The sequence below is a fragment of the Hipposideros armiger genome, unplaced genomic scaffold (genome assembly GCF_001890085.2).
Source record: "Hipposideros armiger isolate ML-2016 unplaced genomic scaffold, ASM189008v1 scaffold_446, whole genome shotgun sequence".
NCBI classification, from domain to species: Eukaryota; Metazoa; Chordata; class Mammalia; order Chiroptera; family Hipposideridae; genus Hipposideros; species Hipposideros armiger.
The window spans coordinates 1,440,536-1,461,748 of NW_017731796.1; the positions used below are offsets into that span (position 1 = coordinate 1,440,536).

Below are 21,213 nucleotides of genomic sequence, written 5' to 3' on the forward strand. Positions count from 1 at the left end.
TGTGGCAGTGGGTTGCCATGGGCTACTGTATGTAGCCAGCAGCCAGCGTGAGCGGCCAGCAGCCACAGTGAGCGGCTGTCCAGAAGCTGGCGACTGATCTGCCTCGCCCAGGGAAGAGCGCAATGATGGTACCAACTTGGGCCAGTGAAGCAACGTCCTCCACAACTAGACTGAAGAATAAAAAAAAACAACAGCAACTTGTCTGTTCCCCTTCCCCCAATTCCCCAATAAAAATCTTTAAAAATAAATAAATAAATAAATAGACATTTAAGAAAAATAAGGATTTTTTTCATTAACAATAAAAATAGCCTTTTTCAATCTTCTACTATAATACCGAATTGATGTGGAAACAAATTTTCAAATTCTATATGCAATAAGTTACCCAATTATTACTAAGAACTAGTTTGGTTTGTTATCTTAAAAATAAAACATCGAATGGAAGAAGAAGGCAAGATTATACATTCTAGTAAACTTTTCTTAGTGCAGCAGGCCTAATCATGGTGAAAAGACCCTTTAGACAAAATTCTCTAACCATGCAAAATTTTTAGGTTTTCTGGCTAAAGAAAGAGTAATTTCAAATATCATTCCAGGCCTACAACTGTGGTTAAAACAAATTAAATACTTGAGGTAATAATTATTAAACTATAAATGACATTAAAGTATTATGTATATTATCTAATTTACAATTCTTTAACACACATAAATGAGGGCAATATCCCCATTTTATAAGTTAAGTATGTTTTAAAGAGGTAATTTTTCAATTAGCCAAGAATATCTAAAAAATTAATCATACACTAGGCTTATGTTAAAAAAAACCCAAAAAACAAAAAACACCTGGCCAAAATTATTCCCTTGGCAAGATAAATATGATAATGCAAAGTCACTATTCAAAAGATTATGATTACATTTCACTGACAATACATCAAATCTCATGATGAGTTATATAGGAACAGGAAATTGTAAGAGGCACACAGAGAAACTACAAGTATGCTAATAGTCCAGGAGGCTTTCTCCAAGTTAAGTTAGTAACGCTTAACTTCTATAAGATCTTATACTTGTGTTTTTAATAATAATTTAGAATAAATGCTTATTAATTGTCTCTCTAACCTATTAGTCATCTCCATGAGGGCAGGAACTGTGACTACTATATTCACTATTAAATTCCCAGGGCTTAGATCAATGTCCTACACATAAAAGGAAACAACATATATTCTTATCTCATCTTTATAAATCAGAAAATTGAAGCTAAGAGAACTATATTTCTTTCCCCAGGTCCCATACTAGGTACATTATATCTATGTGTGATTCGATGTTTTCTGATTACATACCCAGAATTCTTTTCACCATAACATCATTACTAGTCTGCATCTAAATTATAAGTAATACACACCTGTTGGTTAATAACTTCCAAACGTGAGTCTTTCAAATGTGTCTTTAACCATTCTGTAGCTTGGGAAGACGGGTCAATAAGAAATGGGCATACTCGACTCTAGTTCAGAAAAAAGATTATAAGCTTTTATTAGACGGAAATAATTTCCTAAAAATTATGAATCAATTACTGAGTGATTTTTTTCCCTCAGGCTTTGGAGAATATAAATATTCAACCATGAGGAGGAATGAAAGGTACAGTTTTTAGCCACATTAAAAAATTTTAGAGTGATCAGTAATTAATATTAGTTAATTCAATTTAACCATAGTAAGTACAGTCCTATTTACTACACAGTAACACAGACAATGTATATTAACAATATAGTAAGCAAGAGCTCTGGACAATCAAGTTATTGCCTAACTTTATAGATACAGAAAGTGGCAAAAAAATGTATACACATTTTAAGAAAAGAAAAAACTGTATTAAAATTATGCTGATGGTAACCACTTTGAGCACTTCTTGTAATTGCAGAGGTCAAACATGACTTGTATTCATCTTTTGTTATCGGTATATATTGAATATTACAATTTTAATACAGTTTTTTGCTTGCTTAAAATGTGTATACATTTTTTTGGCACCCTCTGTATTTTTGGTTGAATAAACTGAAAAGACAAGTACGACCCAATCAGAAAAATATTGCTGAAATAATCAATATAAGACATTAATTCTTATAAAGCAGTGTATAGTTAATATTACCAAAGATGTGTCCTGGAATGGAAAATTACATAGGTTACAGTTTAAAATCTAATGAACTAGGAACTAAATACAACCCAATACTAATTAAACTCTGAAAGGAATAGAAAATTAGAAGACAATGAAAATGGCTTACATACAATGCCACTTAGCAGATGAAAGAAAGCCAAGTATATAGATCTATATATATGATATATTTAAATATATGTAAATATATAAATAAATATATAGTAAATTTAAAAATTACTTAATAATCATTGTTACCTAGTAAATCAGATTTAAATAATAATGACTGACCTAATTTTTCTTAAATTTTCACATGTATTTGAAAAATGTAATGCATTTGTGTGCTATAGGGATAACACAACACATGAAAGTCAAAGTGAAATGAAGACTTAGAACTAGGTTCTAGTAAGAATATGATGTTATTTCAGTGACATACCAATAAGGAAGAAGATAAGCGGGGCCATCTGCCTCAAGGACAAAGAGCATTTTATCAGCAACATTGTTTAAAATTGTCAGCACATGGTAACAATAAATTGCTGATTGAATTTAAAACAGCTTTATTATTGTTTTAAAGTTCTCTACAGACAATGCATCTTCTTTTTGCTTGCACCCAGAAAGGACTATTCCTACCACACTTCCCCCAGTGTCACCGTACTGTATGGTCTTCACCCAGTATCTATTTCTGGAAGTTTCACTTACTGTTCAAGCATATAAATCTGCTATTCCCTGAAAAATGAGATTGTGAGTAAATATGCTTTTAAGTATTATCAATGTACCACACAGAGGTTTTAGATCGTATTTTATGTGAGCATTCAATAGCAAACATTTCACAAGTCTACTAGATTTTGTTTAATCATGAAAACAATTATTTTAAATTTTTAAAAAACTTCTTACCCATGATTTCACACCAATGATCTGATGCAGTTAAAAAAAAAGAAGATAAAGACTCAGAAAATCATGTTTTTAGCACAGAAAATATGCTTAAGAATTGCACAGTACTTAAAAGTTTGTATTCATTTATTTATATTTCTCCAAAGAGATTTAGACAAAAATCTCTAAGGTATATTTTAGGTCTGTGTTTCATGATCAACTTGAGTAAAATGTTACATATAATAAATTACAACAGATCCAAAATTGTCAAGCTTTTATTCATTCATGTATTCATTCAGCTACCATATGTTGCATAACAACTACGGTAAAATAATGTGAGCAATACAGAAATTAATAAGATATATTCCCTTACCCTCAATGAGTTCACATCCAATAAAGAAACAAAAAATAAAAACTCTATAATAGAAGAGGATATAATATTCTATAGGATCAGAGATCCATCTGATCCTAGAGGAATCTGCTAGGAAGCAATTCAAGTCAAACTAAGAAAGATAAATTGAACTTTGGCAAAGAGGTGAAAAAGCATTTCAGGCAAAGGCAACAGCATGATTCAAAAATATGAATAATAAAACTGTAATAACTATGTACCTATCAATCATCACTTTAATTGTGAATGGATTAAATGCACCAATCAAAAGACATAGGGAGGCTGAATGGATAAGAAAACAAGACCCACACATATGTTGTCTACAAGAGACCCAACTCAGATTAAAAGACACATACAAACTGAAAGTAAAGGATGGATAAAAATATTTCACACAAATGGAAACAAAAAAAAAGCTTAAGCAGCAATACTTGTATCAGACAAAATTGGCTTTAAAATGACACGAAGAAGGACATTACATAATGACAAGATTAATCTAACAAGAGGGCATAACCTTAGTAAACATCTATGCACCCAATATACGAGCACCTAAATATATTGTATAAAACAAATATTGACCAACATAAAGGGAAAGATTCACACTAACACAATCATAGTAGGCGACATTAACACACATTGACTCTAATAGACAGATCTTCCAGAAAGAAAATCAATGAAACAATAGCCTTAAATGACACTGTAGACCAGATGGGTTTAACTGATATTTTTAGAACATTTCACCCCAAAGCAAAATATACATTCTTTTCAAGTGCACATGGAACATTTTCCAAGATAGACCATTTATGCCACAAAACAAGTCAATAAATTTAAGAAGACTGAAATTATATCATGCGTCTCTGATGATGACAATGGTATGAAACTGGAAGTCAATTACAAAAACAAAAACAAAAACAAAAAAAACCCCTGAAAACCCACAAATACATGGAGGCTAAATAACATGCTACTAAACAATGAATGGGGTTAACGATGAGATGAAGGAAGAAATCAAAGATACCTTGAGACAAACGAAAATGAAAACACAACGAAAGCAGCCCTCAGAGGGAAATTCATAGCAATGCAGGTCTACTTTAAGAAAAAAAAAAATCTCAAATGAACTATCTAACTTTACATCTAAGGTAACTAGAAAAAAAAAACCAGCAAACACAGCTCAAACTGAGTAGAAGGGAGGAAATAATAAAGATCAGAGTGGAAATAAATGAGATAGAGGCTAAAACAAAATACAAAATAATAATGAAAAATGTTTAAAAATAAAGAACAAGGCAACTCAAATTAAAGAAGGGAAAATTGTTTAATCTGTGGTCAGCAACTTCTCTACTGCTAAGATGCCAATGTAATGAGCCAAAGCATTATCAGCTGATTAATAGGAGTAATCAAACTAAATTATCCAGGGATGAACAGAGCCCACAATACAAATCTTATCATATTATGCTTAAGTTACCTAAAGAGGAACATTTAGTGTTCACGCTTTCTTTGAGACTCTGCAGTTATGGAATAAGGAAATGGTGTGTGGGCAGAGAGGTTACAGAAAGGAAAGAGAAAATTGGTATTATGGAGTATAAATTATTGAGACAGTAAGAACAAAAAAAAAATCATATTATCAGGGAGGAAAAGTATCTTCTAAGTTTGGTTACATAAAGGTAAACCAAATTAATGGTAAAAATAAATTTCATTCAAAGAAATGATTTGTTTGTATACATGATTTGAAATTTGTTTTTCACATGTTAATAAGATTAATATGCATATGGTCATCTCTGACTTATAAGCCCAAACTGATCACATCTTTACTTTGTGTAACTTTGTTTTAAAAAAACAAAATATTTAAATAAAATAATATGTGCTAGATGAAGGAACTATACAACGAAATGAAGTGGATATTCCTAAAATTTTTCTATTACCATTAAGGAGTTCAATTTAGAATATTTTGTCACCAAAATAATGCCACTTAGTTTATACTTTTATAGTAAGGTAAAAAATAAATTATACTGAAAAGTATAGATTCACCAAGTGAATCATAAAAGGCTTTTCATTAGAAAAATAATCAGCTTTTTGTAATGACGTTGAAAGCCTAAGAATTTGAAGAAGGTACTTCTTGGAGGAAGCTTCAAAAGAAACACTTCTAATGTGAAATGAACATGGATAATTACCTGTAAGATAACAATAGCATTTTCTATGGAAAGGTCATCTGATGGTAGGCCTTCACTTTTCCAAATTAACTGCTCACTTTCAGTACAAAGAAATCTCCTCAGATCAAACTCTGAAAAGATAAAAATATCAATAACACTTCACTATAACAATCGTGTACTTGACAAAGGGGAGGGAATAAAACTATTTAAAATATAGTCAAACAACAATCCTGTGCCAGTCCTTAATAGTCAATCCATTCTTCCCCATTTAGCACCAGAAGGGGAAAATCAGCTCAAAAAGTTAAAAAATGCAAATAAATGGAGCTCAGTTCATTTATATTTCATCTATTAAATGAATGTTTCACCACTATAATAATTTGTGAAAACCACAAATTCACAAGGAATTTTGGAGTTCCTGACTCTCATCTCAAGATAAGAAATTACTAAAAAAGTTAAACCAATAAAATGTTTAGATGCATTCATGCAATATTAAAAATAATTCAGTGGTGGAGTATTACTCAGCTATAAAGAAGGAAATCGTGCCATTTGGAACAATATGGATGGAACTAGAGAACATTATGCTAAGTGAAATAAGTTAGTCAGAGAAAGACAAATACCATATGATCTCACTTATATGTGGAATCTAAAAAACTGAATAAATGAGAAATGTAAACAGAAACAGTCTCAGAGACACAGAGGAAAAACTGAGGGTTACCAGTTGGGAGGGACTGGGGATGAAGGAGAAGGGGAAGGGACAAGACAATACAAATTGGTAACTACAATATGGCCTCAGGGATAGAAAAGACAGTCTGGGGAATATAATCAATAATGTTGAAAATATTTTTTAGGGGGCCAGTTGGACTCATGTCTTGTTAGGGAGACCACTTCATAGGTGGTGTAGAGGCCTGACCACCACACTGTATATCTGAAGCTGATGTTGAATAATATTGTATGTCAACTACAATTATATATACATATAGTCACGGAATGTGGAGTACAGTGTGGGAATGGAGTCAATGGAATTGTAATAGATAAGTATGATATTGGGGGTGGGAGGGCAGTGGATGGGGGTAGGGGGGTAGTTACTTTGTGAGGGGTGAAAAGGATAACTATTGCATTGTTCTGTACACCTGAAACTAATAATAAAAAATAAATAAATAAATAAATAATAAAAAATTCAGTGGCCTCAGTTTCATAGAGTGATTTTCAGAATAGAAGAACCATTATGACAAAACATATCTCAGAACATTTGTCGAATTTGGTAAATCTATAGTAGCTATGATACCTTTTAACTTAAAGAAAATTGTTCGTATTTTAAAAAAGTAAAATGACAAAAAAACAAAAGATGCATTTAGTATACTGAAATTTCAAATTAATGAATAACTATATACAAACTTTCAAGACAAGCTGACTTGGTCCATTCTTCCAAACAGGTTTTTCTGAGACCCTCAGGAGCAGCAGAAAGATATGTAATAAATGCAGCTGCTAGTTGAGCTCTTTTAGGGAGAGTAGCTAATTCCTCTGTTATCTCTACAACCTGGACAAAAGATAGAGAGAGACACTGATGTATGGATATGTTTTAACATGGAAAAAAAAATGACACCTTCATAATTTAAAGTTGTGACTGTGGAAAAAAATCATTTATGAGATTAAAATAATAACCCCTGCCTTGAATAAAATTGTCAAAATGTAAAAATATCAACAAGACCTTTAACCATGCTGATATTATACAAATGCATAAAATTCCAATATATTGTAAAGACGAACATATTTTGTCATCGAAAGTTCCAAATGATTTTAATGAAAGCAGAGCTTTTATCCCAATCATAATTAAATGCATATTGTGAATTAGCACCATTTTGTAAAATACAATTAAGATATAGAGAGTACAAGCAAAGGCACAAAACAAAGATAAAGCATGCAGACTCATTAGTTAAAACATAGTGTGGCTAAAGCATAAGTTTGAGCAGAAAAAGCAGCAATACCGAAGTAATAAAAAAAAGGGAGAGGTAGGCTGGAGAGAGAAAGATTGTGAATGGTTCCCCATGCCATTCAAAAGAGCTTCTACTTTAACCTGCGGCATTGAAAGTGTTTAAACAGGGAGAGTGATGTTATCAGACTGGGTTTTAGAAAGATAATTAAGCTGGCAAATCAAGAATGAACCAATTAAAGGGTCAGATAGGAGGGAGACAAGTTAGGAAAACTCAAGAGAAAAAAGAAAAGAATTGACATTAAGGATAGCAGACAAACATAAGGGATATTTGCAAATGGATATGACAAGTAAACACGGAAGAGTTTAAGACAACCACATTTGTTGAGCTTTGATGCCTAGAAGAAAGATGCCTTATGAGAGATAAGAAAAGACATGTGGGATGAGAAAAAGAAAATAAGTTAATTTACACATGTTATGTTTGAATTCCCAAGACAATTAAATGCAAATATCTAAAGCGTAGTTGGAAATATGAATTTAAAACTTAGCAGTCTAGAAATATAATCTAGTAAGCATCATAGTATAGCTAATATTCTTAAGATTGGATGAGATAACCCCAGAATAGTTGCAGAGAAGGGAGCTGAGGAAGGGAATACAGTCAAATGTTATTGGATAAGCAGATGAGAAGAATCTAGTGAGGGAGGGAAACTTACTGGTTAAAGATAAACAAACCAACCAACCAAAAACAAGAGACAACACTTTAACAAAGGGAAAGTCACAGTATTTCATAAAGCAATAAACGGCTAACAGTGTCAAATCCTAAACTGCTGTCCTGGTAAAGGTTAAATTCAAAAATATCTCTAAAGTGTACTCAATTTTCCATCAACTAATTTGCAACCCTATTCTTCCCCACAGCAACACAGATACCTAAAAGAACATGTTGCTTTGTCTAAAATCCATTCATATACTTTGCTTAAAGATTAATTTGCATAACAGCCATTAATGTCTACATCATTTATCTTAAGCCAGCTGAAAGTTAATGGATATTTCTCTCCTTTATATATTTTTAAACAAATATGTTACATTATAGGTTTCCTGTATTTTAAAAGAAGCCCCTTCATGACCTCACTTCTCAAACAAACCTGTGCATTCCATCTCTTGTGTTCTCTATCAAGCTGATTAATTAAGACTTCTGCAGCTTTAATTGTTTCTTGTGCTTTGCTTACTTCAGCTTCAAGTTTGGCAGCTTCTGAAGTCCTGCTCTGAAATCTATAAAAACATTAAAATTTAATTAAAGGCAAAGAGATTTGATTAAATTATCCTTAGGTAGTAAAGTGAACATTTACATAAGAATTTAATTAATAACACTGACAATATCTGTGTCAAAATATCATTAACAGGACAGACGGATATGCCAACATATAGATAGATAGATAGATAGATAGATAGATAGATAGATAGATAGATAGATAATAGATACATGATAGATAAATGTATATATATATGTATCTATCTATCTATATAGAGAGATAAAGTGTAGCATTCTCACAGGGCCTTAATCCCCTGGTACAAGCTTCTCTATGTGACATTGTTCCAATCTATCTTTTCAGTTTTATTTCATTCTATTCCAGTACAACAAAACTATATATAAAAATCTGAATAATTTTATATTCTCAGAAAATGCTCTACCCTTTACCTGCTGTGCCCTTCTTCGGAATGTTCCATTAGTCTAGAATACCTTCCATTCCTTTCTTATCACTGCCTCACTCCTCACTCTAATTCACTCACACATCTACATGTCAAACATATAAAATTTTAAAATTCACCTCAAACATCTAGTCAATTATATATATATTCTCTCCCTATATGTCCAGTCATCAAAGTTTATAACTTGTTTTGTTATTTTCCTTAAAAAATACTTGTAGGAATTTACTATTTTACTAAATATATTAGTAATATTCCACATGATTACTTAGTCCTTCAACATATATGTAACTGCCTAAAAAATAACCAGGATATGTAAACAAATCCAAACAGATTATTGCACAGTTCTCACCAATAATCCATAGAGGATCTAAAATTCATATATGGATGAGTCTAATATTAAGTTCCATGTATTAACAATACTCCATAGTATACGTTGCCTCTTGAAGTGTCCTATTCCTTCTTCCCTTAAACATAAGACTCTAGAACTCAGATATCGAATATGGTAGTCACTAGCCACATGTGGCTACTTAAATTCGAATTAATGAAAATTAAGTAAAATTTGAAATTCAATTCCTCAGTCATATTTCTCACATTCCAAGTTCCCAATAACCCATATGACTAGTGGACACCATTTTAGATAGCAAAGATTATAGAACATTTCCAACATCTCGTAAGTCCACTGGATGCACTATTCACTATTCTACATCTGGAAAGAGAGACTACACCTTTATTCACTTCAAAAAAAAGTTTACTACACCTTGTATATGGTTTTGTGATAAATATTTGCTGACTTAAATTTACTTATATATTTCTGAACAACTTGTATTAAGAATGGCAAACAACTCCTTAATTTTCTCAAATTAGAACTTAAAAATTGATAGATTGTGTTTATTTTTTAACTCCCTATTCTTTGTAAATATACAAGAAAATAAGATTGTCACTCACAACCTAGAGTCAATTAAATCTTAATTAAGGATCATAACAAATAACTGCATATTAAGAATTAATTCATTCTTGATAATGACTAAAATGAGAAATCCATTATGTTTTACTTAAAATTAAAAGATAATTCTAAAGGTTTTTCATAATAATTCTTCCAAAATATTGGCAGTATTGTATAGTGATTAAGAACAGAAATTTTATGGAGTTAGACAAATCTAGAATCTAATGGTAGCTTAGTCATTTACTAGCTGCTTAACTTAGGCAAAAATAACTTTTTAAATCTTTAGCTTCCTAACACGCAAAACGAGGAAATATCCACCTTTCAGTATTTTTTTAAGAACTAAAAAAGATAAAAGTGTAAAGTGTATAATATAACATCTCACACATGTGCAAATGACTTGTAAATGGAATCAAAATTTGCTGCTATATGCTAACAACTCAATAAATATTGGAAAATTAGATGAATGCTATCTATCTATGTATTGATTCTGAACATATGACACTTTTTAAAAAGAATACAATATTTTTCTTATACTTCTCTAATTATACCTGGAAGAAAGTGATGTGATTTCTTTCCTATATTTATAACAAAAAATATTCAAGAATATTGAAAACACTAAATTTATGAGTTGGAGGGTTTTTTTTGTTCTATAAGCTTTTTTTTCTATAAGTAAATATATAGATAGATAGATAGATAGATAGATAGATAGATAGACAATTATTTCCTGACTATGTATAGAGGAAGAATACATAGTTTTTAGTCTGATAAATTTCTTTCTGGGTACAATGATTTGTGTTTCTTCCATAAGAAAAAAAAGGAAATGTAACACACCACTTGAAAAAAATGTATGTTTATAGAAAAGTTTTAGTTTCATAAAACTGAAAGCAACTGATATATTATATTTAATAGCATACAGTAGCCGCTCCCCCCTACTTTTGCCCTCTAGGGATTCAGTTATCTTTGGTCAACCAAAGTCCAAAAATATTAAATGGAAAATCCAGACATAAAAAATTCATAAGTTTTGGGGCCGGCCAAGTGGTGCATTGGTTAAGAGCTGGCTTGGGACCAGAGGGCCCCAGATCAGATCCCACATATGAGGGCCAGTGACACTGCCCTCTACAGCTAAGATGCTGAACAACAGCTCAACCTGGAGCTGGGCTGCCGTGAGTCACTGGCGACGGCGTAGGCTGCAGCCTCTGCTGCAGTGGGTTGCCATGGGCTACCATGTGTAGCCAGCAGCCAGCGTGAGCGGCCAGCAGCCGCTGTGAGCGGCCGTCCAGAAGCTGGCGACTAATCTGCCTCACCCGGAAAGAGTGCAATGATGGTGCCAACTTGGGCCAGTGAAGCAACGTCCTCCACAACTAGACTGAAGAACAAAAGGACAGCAACTTGTCTGTTCCCCTTCCCCCAATTCCCCAGCGCTGTTTCCATCCCCCAATTCCCCAATAAAAATCTTTAAAAAAAAAATTCATAAGTTTAAATAGCAAGCCATTCTGAGTAGTGTAATTATGTCTCATGTCATTCCACTCATGCCCAAGAAGTAAATCATCCCTTTGTCCAGTGCATCCATGCTGTATATGTTACCTCCCAATAGTCACTAAGTAACCATCTGGGTTATCAGATCCACTAGCACAGTATCAACGTGCCTCTGTTCAATTAACACTTATTTTAAAACTTAATAGTGGCCCCCAAGCACAACAGTATTGATGCTAGCACTTCGGATATGCCAAAGAAAAGCCACAAAGTGCTTCATTTAAGTATAAAGGTGGAAGTTCTCAACTTAAGAAAAAAAATACTATGCTGAAGTTGCTAGATCTACTAAGAATTAATCTTCTATCTATGAAATTGAAGAAAAGGAAAGAAAAAAGAAATTCATGCTAGTTTTTGCTGTTGCAATGCAAGCCACAAAAGTCATGGACACAGTGCATGATAAGTGCTTAGTTAATATAGAAAGGGCATTAAATTTGTGGGTAGAAGACATGAACAGAAAATGCTTTCCAATTAACGGTAACATATTATACCAGAAAGCAATGAGTATATGTGAAGACTTTAACAAGGGATCCCCTGAAACCAGTGACCATATTTGCATAACTTTTATTATGGTATATTGTTCTAATTGACCTATTTTATTATTAGTTATTGTGAATACCTTTTCACACCTAATTCATAAATTAACTTTCACATAAGTATGCATGCATAAGAAAAAATATAGTAGAAATAGGCTTTAGTATTATCCATGGTTTCAGGCATCAACTGGGGGTCCTGGAAAATATCCCCCGTGGATAAGGGAAGACACTACTATAGTCTCCATTTTCCAATCTACACATTTTTTAAAGGAAAATGTTCTCACATTTATAATAATTCCCAAACTAATATTTTCTATCTTACACTAAATAGCAATGACAAGAACCCAAAGGTTCATGAAAAGTTTTAAGATAAAGAATATTCATAGGTGGTCCTTAAATTTGAGTACAATATTTACACAAAGGAATATTTTTCAACACCAAAAGGTACAAAAAGGATAGATTTTAAAAATGTGATTACACACCCTCATGGAACATTATATTAATAGAATATCATCTGAAATAAAGGAGTCTAAAATCTCAAAGTCAAAATAACAAACAAATGGGAATACCAAATATTAACACTATCAGCATTAACTCATTACATTCAATTCCTCTTGTTCAATTTTCTATTACTTGGGAATATATACATATACATATATATGCATACAAGGCCTGACAATTAAGTTCACGAACTTGTTGCAACAATATTGCTAACTTTTTGATATCAGAGGGATTATTCACTATGAATTTGTACCAACTGGTAAAACAGTTAACCAAGTTCACTATTTAGAAGTGCTGAAAAGACTGCATGAAAAAGACCTGAACTTCTCATGAACAATTCATGTCTCTTGCATCACAACAATGCACCAGCTCACACAGCACTGTCTGTGAGGGAGTTTTTAGCCAGTAAACAAATAACTGTATTGTAACACCCTCCCTACTCATCTGATCTGGCCCCCAATAACTTCTTTCTTTACCCAAAGATAAAGGAAATATTGATGATAAAGGAAAGCATTTTGATGACATTCAGGACATCAGTGCTACTATGATGACAGTCTGATGGCCATTCCAGGAAAAGAGTTCCAAAATTGCTTTGAAGGGTGGACTAGGCGCTGGCATTGGTGCATAGCTTCCCAAGGGGAGTATTTCAAAGGTGACAGTACTGATATTCAGCAATGAGGTATATAGCACTTTTTCTAGGATGAGTTCACGAACTTAATTGTCCTATCTCCTATGTATAGTGATAACTATACCAACAGAGACTTAAAATATTTTTGTTCTTATCAAAAAAACATTTTTAAAAAGGAAAATCTTCTATAGTATTTTATACATTTCCCAATCTTAGAGTAATAAATGAAGAAAAGAAGTTAAAATAATAACTAAGATATTCAAAATTCAAAAACTAGTTGAGCTATGTTTTTAAATACCCAAAACACTTTTTAAACTTAACTTACTTCTCTTTGAGTTCCGATACTTTTTGACCAACAGAATTAAGAAGCTCCTCTAGTTTCCTTTTTCTGTCTTCAGTTTTCTTCAAATTTCTAAAATATAATTCATTTTATAAAAGTCATTCTATTTTAGATATTAATAAAATGCAGCAATAATAGCATCTTAAAATGTAATGTGTAGTAAATGACAATGAAAGTCACTAATTCAGTAGTCATAATACTTTTACTTAGAATTTGATATGAAAGAAATGCTAAAATTAAAAGTGTAGTCTCTGAGGGCACTAAATTACATAAAGTAACTACTAACAGAACTAATGGGAGAAACTGACCAAAACACAATTATTTTAGGGGACCTAAATTATCCATTGACCGCAATAGATAGATCATCTAAACAGAAAATGAATACGGAAATATCAATCTTAAATCACACACACTGGACCAAATAAACATAATCAATATTTACAGGGCCTTTTATCCCAGAATAGCAGGTTATCTGTTCTTCTCTACTGCATCTGGAACATTGTCAAGGATAGATCATATTTTTGCACATAAAACTAGCCTCAAAAAATGTAAGAAGATTGAAACCATACAAGTATATTCTCCGACCATAATACTTTGAAACTGGAAATCAATTGCCCAATGAAAGCAGGAAACAAAAACACAAATATGTGGAAATTAAACAACATGCTACTAAACGACTGGGTCAAAGAAGAAATAAAAAAAAAACTCAAAAGATACATAGAGACATATAAGACTGACAATATGACATATCAAATTGTTTGGGATACAGCAAAAGCAGTAATAAGAGGGCAGTTTATATCATTACAGGCTTATGTCAAGAAAGAAGAAAAATTCCAAATAAATAACCTAACATTTCACCTTAAATATTTCAAAAAAGAAGAACAAATGAAGCCCAAAAGAAGAGAAGGGAAATAATAAAAATTAGAGCAGAATTAAATGTAATTAAAATAACAACAATTGAAAAAGTTAATGCAACAAAGGGCTGGTTTTTTGAAAAGATGAATAAAATTGACAAACCTCTATTGGGTTTACTAAGGAAAAAAGAGAAAAGCCTTAAACAAAATCATAAATAAATAAGAAAAAATTAGGATGGACTAGACATAAATACAAAAGACCATACAAGAATACTATTAAAGACTATATGCTACCAAATTAAATAACCTAGATGAAATGAAAAAGTTCTTAGAAATAACCTTCCTAGACTGAATCACTAAGAACTGGAAAATCTAAATAGATGGACCAACAGTAAGGAAATTGAAGCAATCATCAAAAACCTCCTAAAACATAAAAGTCCAGGACCAGGCTGCTTCACTACTGATTTCTACCAAATATTCAAAGATTTAATACATATCCTTCTCAAACTCTTCCAAAAAATTGAAGAAGCAATGGTTCCTAATTCATTTTATGAGGCCAACATTGCCTTAATACCAAAACCTAGACAACACAAAAAAAGAAAATTATGGATCAGTATCTCTGATGAATACAGATGCAAAAATCCTAAACAAAATACTAGCAAATCAAATACAATAATACATTAAAAAGATTATGCATCATGATCAAATAGGGTTCATTCCAGGGCTGCAAGGATGGTTGAACATACAAATATTAATCAATGTGATACACCACATAAACCAAATAAAGGACAAAAATCATATGATCATATCAATAGATGCAGAAAAAGCATCTGACAAGATACAATATCCATTTGTGATAAAAATACTCAATAAAATGTGTATAGAAGGAAAGTACCTTAATATAATAAGGGCCATATATGACAAACCCTTGGCTAATATCATACTCAATGGTGAAAAACTGAAAGCTCTTCTTCTAAGAACAGGAACAAGACAAGGATGCCCCCTGTCACCAATGTAATTCAACATAGTACTAGAAGACATAGCCAGGGCAATGAGGCAAGAGAGAGAAATAAAAGAAATCCAAATAAGGAATGAAGAAGTAAAATTGTCACTTTTTGCAAATGACATGATTCTTTATATAGAAAACTCTGAAAACTCCACCAAAAAACTCTTGGAAAACAATGAACAAATACAATAAAGTTGCAGGATATAAAATCAATGTACAAAAATCAATTGCATTCCTATATATTAATAATGAAAGTTCAGAAAAAGAAGTGAAGAAAAAATTCCTTTTGTACTTGAACAACAAGAATAAAATACCTAGAAGTAAACTTAAGAAAGAATGTAAAGGGCTTATCCACTGAAAACTGAAAGACATTATTAAAAGAAATTGAAGAAAATACAAAGAAATGGGAATATATACTGTGTTCATGGATTGAAAGAATCATCATTGTTAAAATGGTCATATTACCCAAATTAACATGCAGATGTAATAAAATCTCAATGGCATTTTTTTAAAAAATAGGACAAAAAATCATCAGATTTGTATGCAACCACAAAAAAAAAACAAACCCTGAATAGACAAAGCAAACCTAAGAAAAAAGCACAAAGCCAGAAGTATCATCACATTTCCTGACTTTTAATTATACTACAAAATGACAATAATGAAAACAGCATGGCCTAAAAACTGGCCTAAAAACGAACACACAGACCAATGGAAAAGAATCGAGCACAGAAATAAACCCACATATACATGGGCAAATAATTTTCGACAAAGAAACCAAAACATATAATGGAGAAAAGAAAGCTTCTTTAATAAACGGTGCTGGGAAAATTGGAAAGCCACATGCAAAGGAATGAAGCTAGAGTGTTCTCTGTCACCATAGACCAAAATTAACTCAAAATGGATAAAAAACTTAAATATAAGACCTGAAATAATAAAATACATAGAAGAAAACATATTTATCAAACTTATGGACCTTTGTCTTAAGAGAGATTTTGTGAATTTGATCTCAAAGGCAAAGAAAGTAAAAGCAAACATAAATAAATGGGACTATATGAAACTAAAAAATTTCTGCACAGCAAAAGAAACCACCAACAAATCAAAAAGGCAACCAACCAAATGGGAGGATATATTTTCAAACAACACCTGATAAGGGGCTAATATCAAACATATATAAAGAACTCATACAACTAAACAACAACAACAACAAAAAACCAATCCAATTAAAAAAATGGGAAGAGGACTTAAACAGACACTTCTCCCAAGAAGACATACAAATGGCCAGCAGATATATGAAAAGATGCTCAACTTCACTAGCTATTAGGGAAATGAAAACAAAAACCACAATGAGATACCACCTCACACTGGTTAGAATGGCTATTATCAAGAAGACAAGAAGTAACAAGTATTGGAGTGGATGTGGAGAACAAGAAACCCTCGTACACTGCTGATGGGAATGTAAGTTGGTATAGGCACTATGGAAAACAGTATAGAGGTTCCTCAAAAAATTAAAACTAGAGTTACCATATGACCCAGCAATCCCTCTTCTGGGTATTTACCCAAAAAATTCTGAAAACATTTTTCTGTAAAGATATATACACCCCTATGTTCACTGCAGCATTATTCACAGCGCCAAAGACATGGAAAAAAACAAAGTGTCCTTTGATATATGATTGGATAAAGATGTGGTGCATATATACAATGGAATACTACTCTGCCATCAGAAAAGATGAAATACTGCCATTTGCAACACATGGATGGATCTTGAGCATATCATACCAGAAAAATAAGACAGATGGAAAAAGAAAAGAACTATATGATTTCACCCATATGTGGGATATAAAACTGAAAGCAACAAACAAACAAGGCAAATAAATAAACAAAAACTCATAGACACAGATAATGGTATGGTGATTACCAGAATAAAAGGGGGATAGGGGGAGGTATAAAAGTTTAAGGGGGTCAAATATATGGTGACAGAAGGAGATTTACTTTGGGTGGTGAATACACAGTATACAAACGATGTATTATACAATGGTATCTTGAAATTATATGATTTTATTAACCAATATCACCCCAGTAAATGTAATAGAATTTATTTTTTTTAAAGTGTATTCTCTGGCCTAAACATACCACTTTCCGGAGTCTCTATTTAAAAACAGTTGTGTGTGGGGCCGGCCAAGTGGCTCACTGGTTAAGAGTTGGCTTGGGAGCGCGAGCTCTGAGCGGCAGGGCCGCTGGTTCAGATCCCACATGGGCCAGTGACACTGCGCCCTCTACAGCTAAGATGGTGAACAACAGCTCAACCTGGAGCTGGGCTGCCATGAGTCACGGGTGATGGCATAGGCTGCAGTGGGGCTGCAGTGGGCTGCCGTAAGCTACAATGAGTGGCTGGCAGCCAGTGTGAGCGGCCAGAAGCCAGTGTGAGCTGCCGTGAGCTGTCGTGCACAGCCGTCCAACGGCCGGGGACCAATCTGCCTCAGTCAGGAAGAGCGCAATGATCACAATACCAACATGGGCCAGTGAAGCGACGTCCTCCACTAGACTGAAGAATGAAAGGACAGCAACTTGTCTGTTCCCCTTCCCCGATTCCCCAATGCTGTTCTCCTCCCCCAATTCCCCAATAAAATCTTTAAGAAAAATAATAATAATAAATAAATAAATAAAAACAGTTGTGTGTATAGATTTCTGGATAAAAATGGTAAACATAGTCATTTATCTTCTATTCCCCTCTAAAACCCTACCAAATGAAACCAAGGGGATAAAAAAGATATACATGCACAAGGATAAATAGAATGAAAGAGAGTAGGATTGCAGATGAGTAATTTTAATAAAAATCTGAAAGGTGATAACTGACATACCAGAACACAAAGAGCCAAAAGTCAAATGTCTGCAGAAAGAGAAGCCAAAAGAAGAATTCTAAAATACTAAGGAAATGTAGAAAACAGGTACCTTTGAAGATAACAGCTAAATACAGAGGATTGTTTAACAATTGATAGTATAAAGAGTTTCATCTCAGATTCTCTCCCCCACTGAGAGTAGACTATCTTCTTAACACAATCCTGGAAGTCAAGCTTATACCCGTCACCGCCCCCATCCTTCCCTACCAACACCCTAGCAAAAGCTATGAGGATTCTTCTAGAAAAATGACTGACCTCTTCCCTGCAAACTACCCACAAATATTTAGGGGTTGCTATCAGATGGTCAGTCCACACTGCTGCATACTTCTGGGCATCTGTGCAAATCAACTGGAGGGTTTTTCCAAACACAGACTGCAAAGCCTCATCCCCCAGCATATCTGTGTGGATGGAGCTCAAAAATGTGTAATTTTAACCATTCCCCAGGTGATAATGATGCTGCTGGTTTTGGGTCCATGCTTTGAGAACCACTACAATGGAATAAGACCTACAAAATTGTGACATCAACTTATTTCCAGCCTAGTATTCTAAACCCAGCCCAATTATTGGTCACATGTAGTGATAAAATAGAGATAATTTTAGGCATGCTAGATCTCAAAATATTTGCATCCCATTTATCCTTTCTTAGGAAGCTAATGTGGAAGATGCATTCTAGAAAAATGAAGGACTAAACTGTGAAAGAGAAGGGCAGGGACCCATAATAAAAGAATACAATCGGGAAAGACAAAGGTAATCCCCAGAAAAATGGTGAACAGAAGTCTCAAGAGAAGAGCTGTAATCAGCGAACTAGTGAAGAACTAATCCACATTAGAACAGAGGACAAAAGGCTCTAGGAGGTATAATGCTAAGAAAAAAAATAAATAGAACACATAAATTATGAATATGCTTTAGGGTCTGACAGGATAACAGTGGATAAAAATGTGAAATATTAAAAAATCAATTGGAAAAAAGAGGCAATTATTAAGAATAACAAAAAGCTGTACAATAAAGTAAATAAACTCATAAAACATGTCTCACCTGTGCAAAATATTTATATAGTCAAAATAATGATTTATCATGAAAATTTCACATAATTAGATTGCGATAATAAAGAAGTTTAGGATGCTAAAAATATAGGCTCACAAATGTTTGTTTGGGTGAAAACAAATATAAAAGTCCTAAATTTCCAAAATCTACTTTTTGTACTTTAATATTATTCCTTTATAAAGCTTTAGCTCTTTCTAAAGGAACGTCTACCAACTTATACTTCCAACAACATAATAATAGTAGGAAAAAAAAGTGAATTTGTTCTGCTATCCACCTCCTTCTAATTGCTTTTTTCTCTTTTTAGTCTGTTTAACATTTAATTTGTACTTAATTGACTCATTTTATGTTTGCATGTTGTCAGTTGCCTTTTTAGAAATAGACAAGAAATAAATCCTAATAAGATAACTAAGTCATCAAATTGATGAAAATAAATAAAGGTTAAAATTGTTTATATTTTATATGTCACTTACGATTCTAATTCTGCCTGTTCAGTTTCCAAAGGGTGAATTCGTTCCAAGACATGGGAATACTGCACATTTGCTTTAACCCAGGCAGCCAAAGGAGCAGCTGCAGTACTGGCACGCTTAGCATTCTGAAAAACCCATCAGAAGTTATCCAAGCATCGTAACTTAATTTCAAATAAAAGCAAAGTTAATTCTAGTATTTCTAGTATATTTTACTTAAACATTTATTTTATAACATATCCCCCAAAATGAAGCTTTTGGTTTATAACTAAAATAAAATGAATTGCTATCTTAAGATATTTTCTACTTTTTGCTTCAAAATAAACCTTTTGGAATTACATATTATATAATCTTTACCTTTTTTTTTTTTTTTTTTTAGCTGAGCCATCCTGCCACCTGTTGGCAGCTCAGCGGCTGCTCAGCTTGGGCCGGGACTCGAACTGCTATTGCTCAGAGCTCAAACTCTTGCGCGAGCTCTTAACCAACTGAGCCACTCAGCCGGCCCTTACATATTATATAATCTTTAATATAATGATATGTTTTTGCAACGTAAATACTTTATCAGTTACAGTTAGAATATGTCTGTCCATAACAATGTTCAAGCATCAATTCTCTCTATATATGAGATACATCCTTATTAAATAAAAGCAATTTTGAAACCATTGCTATAATTAGTGTCAAAAAAGATGTACAAAATATTCTGAATAAAGGATCTAAAAAAAAATACCAGAATCATGGAATTTAAACTATTCACTGAAATTAGATGTAAGTATCCCAACACAGGTATCTGTTATTATATGACAAACACAGGACAGCAGATAAAATTCAAATACAACTTATGATAATAAATTTGCATACATCCCCCAACCTGGATTCTAGTTTACCTAATTCTGCTGGTGAATGCTTCCTACATATAATACCTATAGCTTTTTCTTTTTAGATTTTAGGCAATCTAAACAATCAATTATGATAAGTCATCATATTTTTAACACGCAAGATATTATATTGTATGGAAATAGAATTTTTGGCCTAACTGTTAAAAATTACCTTTGGATCAAAAGATCCTTTATTTTTAAATAGAAGTTCTTCAACACTTTCTCTTATTTCCTTTGGAATATTTCGTGCATCAAAGGTTGCTATGTCTTCTCTCACACCTCTTTTTGCAAGGAAACTAAAATTAAAGCATATTATTTCAAATGACGTTAAATAAAATTTGCTATTTCTAACAAAAATATCAATTTAACAAAATGGTTTATGCTATATGTTTAACCTATTAGCTAACAACAACAACAAAAGATATTAAGAG

The 21,213-nt window shown here is 32.6% G+C and overlaps 1 protein-coding gene across 1 annotated transcript in view; it reads right to left on the reverse strand.

Moving 5' to 3' along the window:
- Positions 1–21,213, reverse strand: part of DYNC2H1 (dynein cytoplasmic 2 heavy chain 1) — a 301,806-nt gene that overhangs the window by 169,236 nt on the left and 111,357 nt on the right. Inside the window, exons 55-62 of the mRNA XM_019665532.1 lie at positions 20,955–21,078; positions 19,914–20,035; positions 13,628–13,714; positions 8,600–8,726; positions 6,923–7,064; positions 5,549–5,658; positions 3,023–3,043; positions 1,391–1,489 (exon numbers count right to left, since the gene is read on the reverse strand). Coding sequence (XP_019521077.1) covers positions 1,391–1,489; positions 3,023–3,043; positions 5,549–5,658; positions 6,923–7,064; positions 8,600–8,726; positions 13,628–13,714; positions 19,914–20,035; positions 20,955–21,078 — 832 coding nt within the window. The remainder of the gene's footprint in view (positions 1–1,390; positions 1,490–3,022; positions 3,044–5,548; positions 5,659–6,922; positions 7,065–8,599; positions 8,727–13,627; positions 13,715–19,913; positions 20,036–20,954; positions 21,079–21,213) is intronic.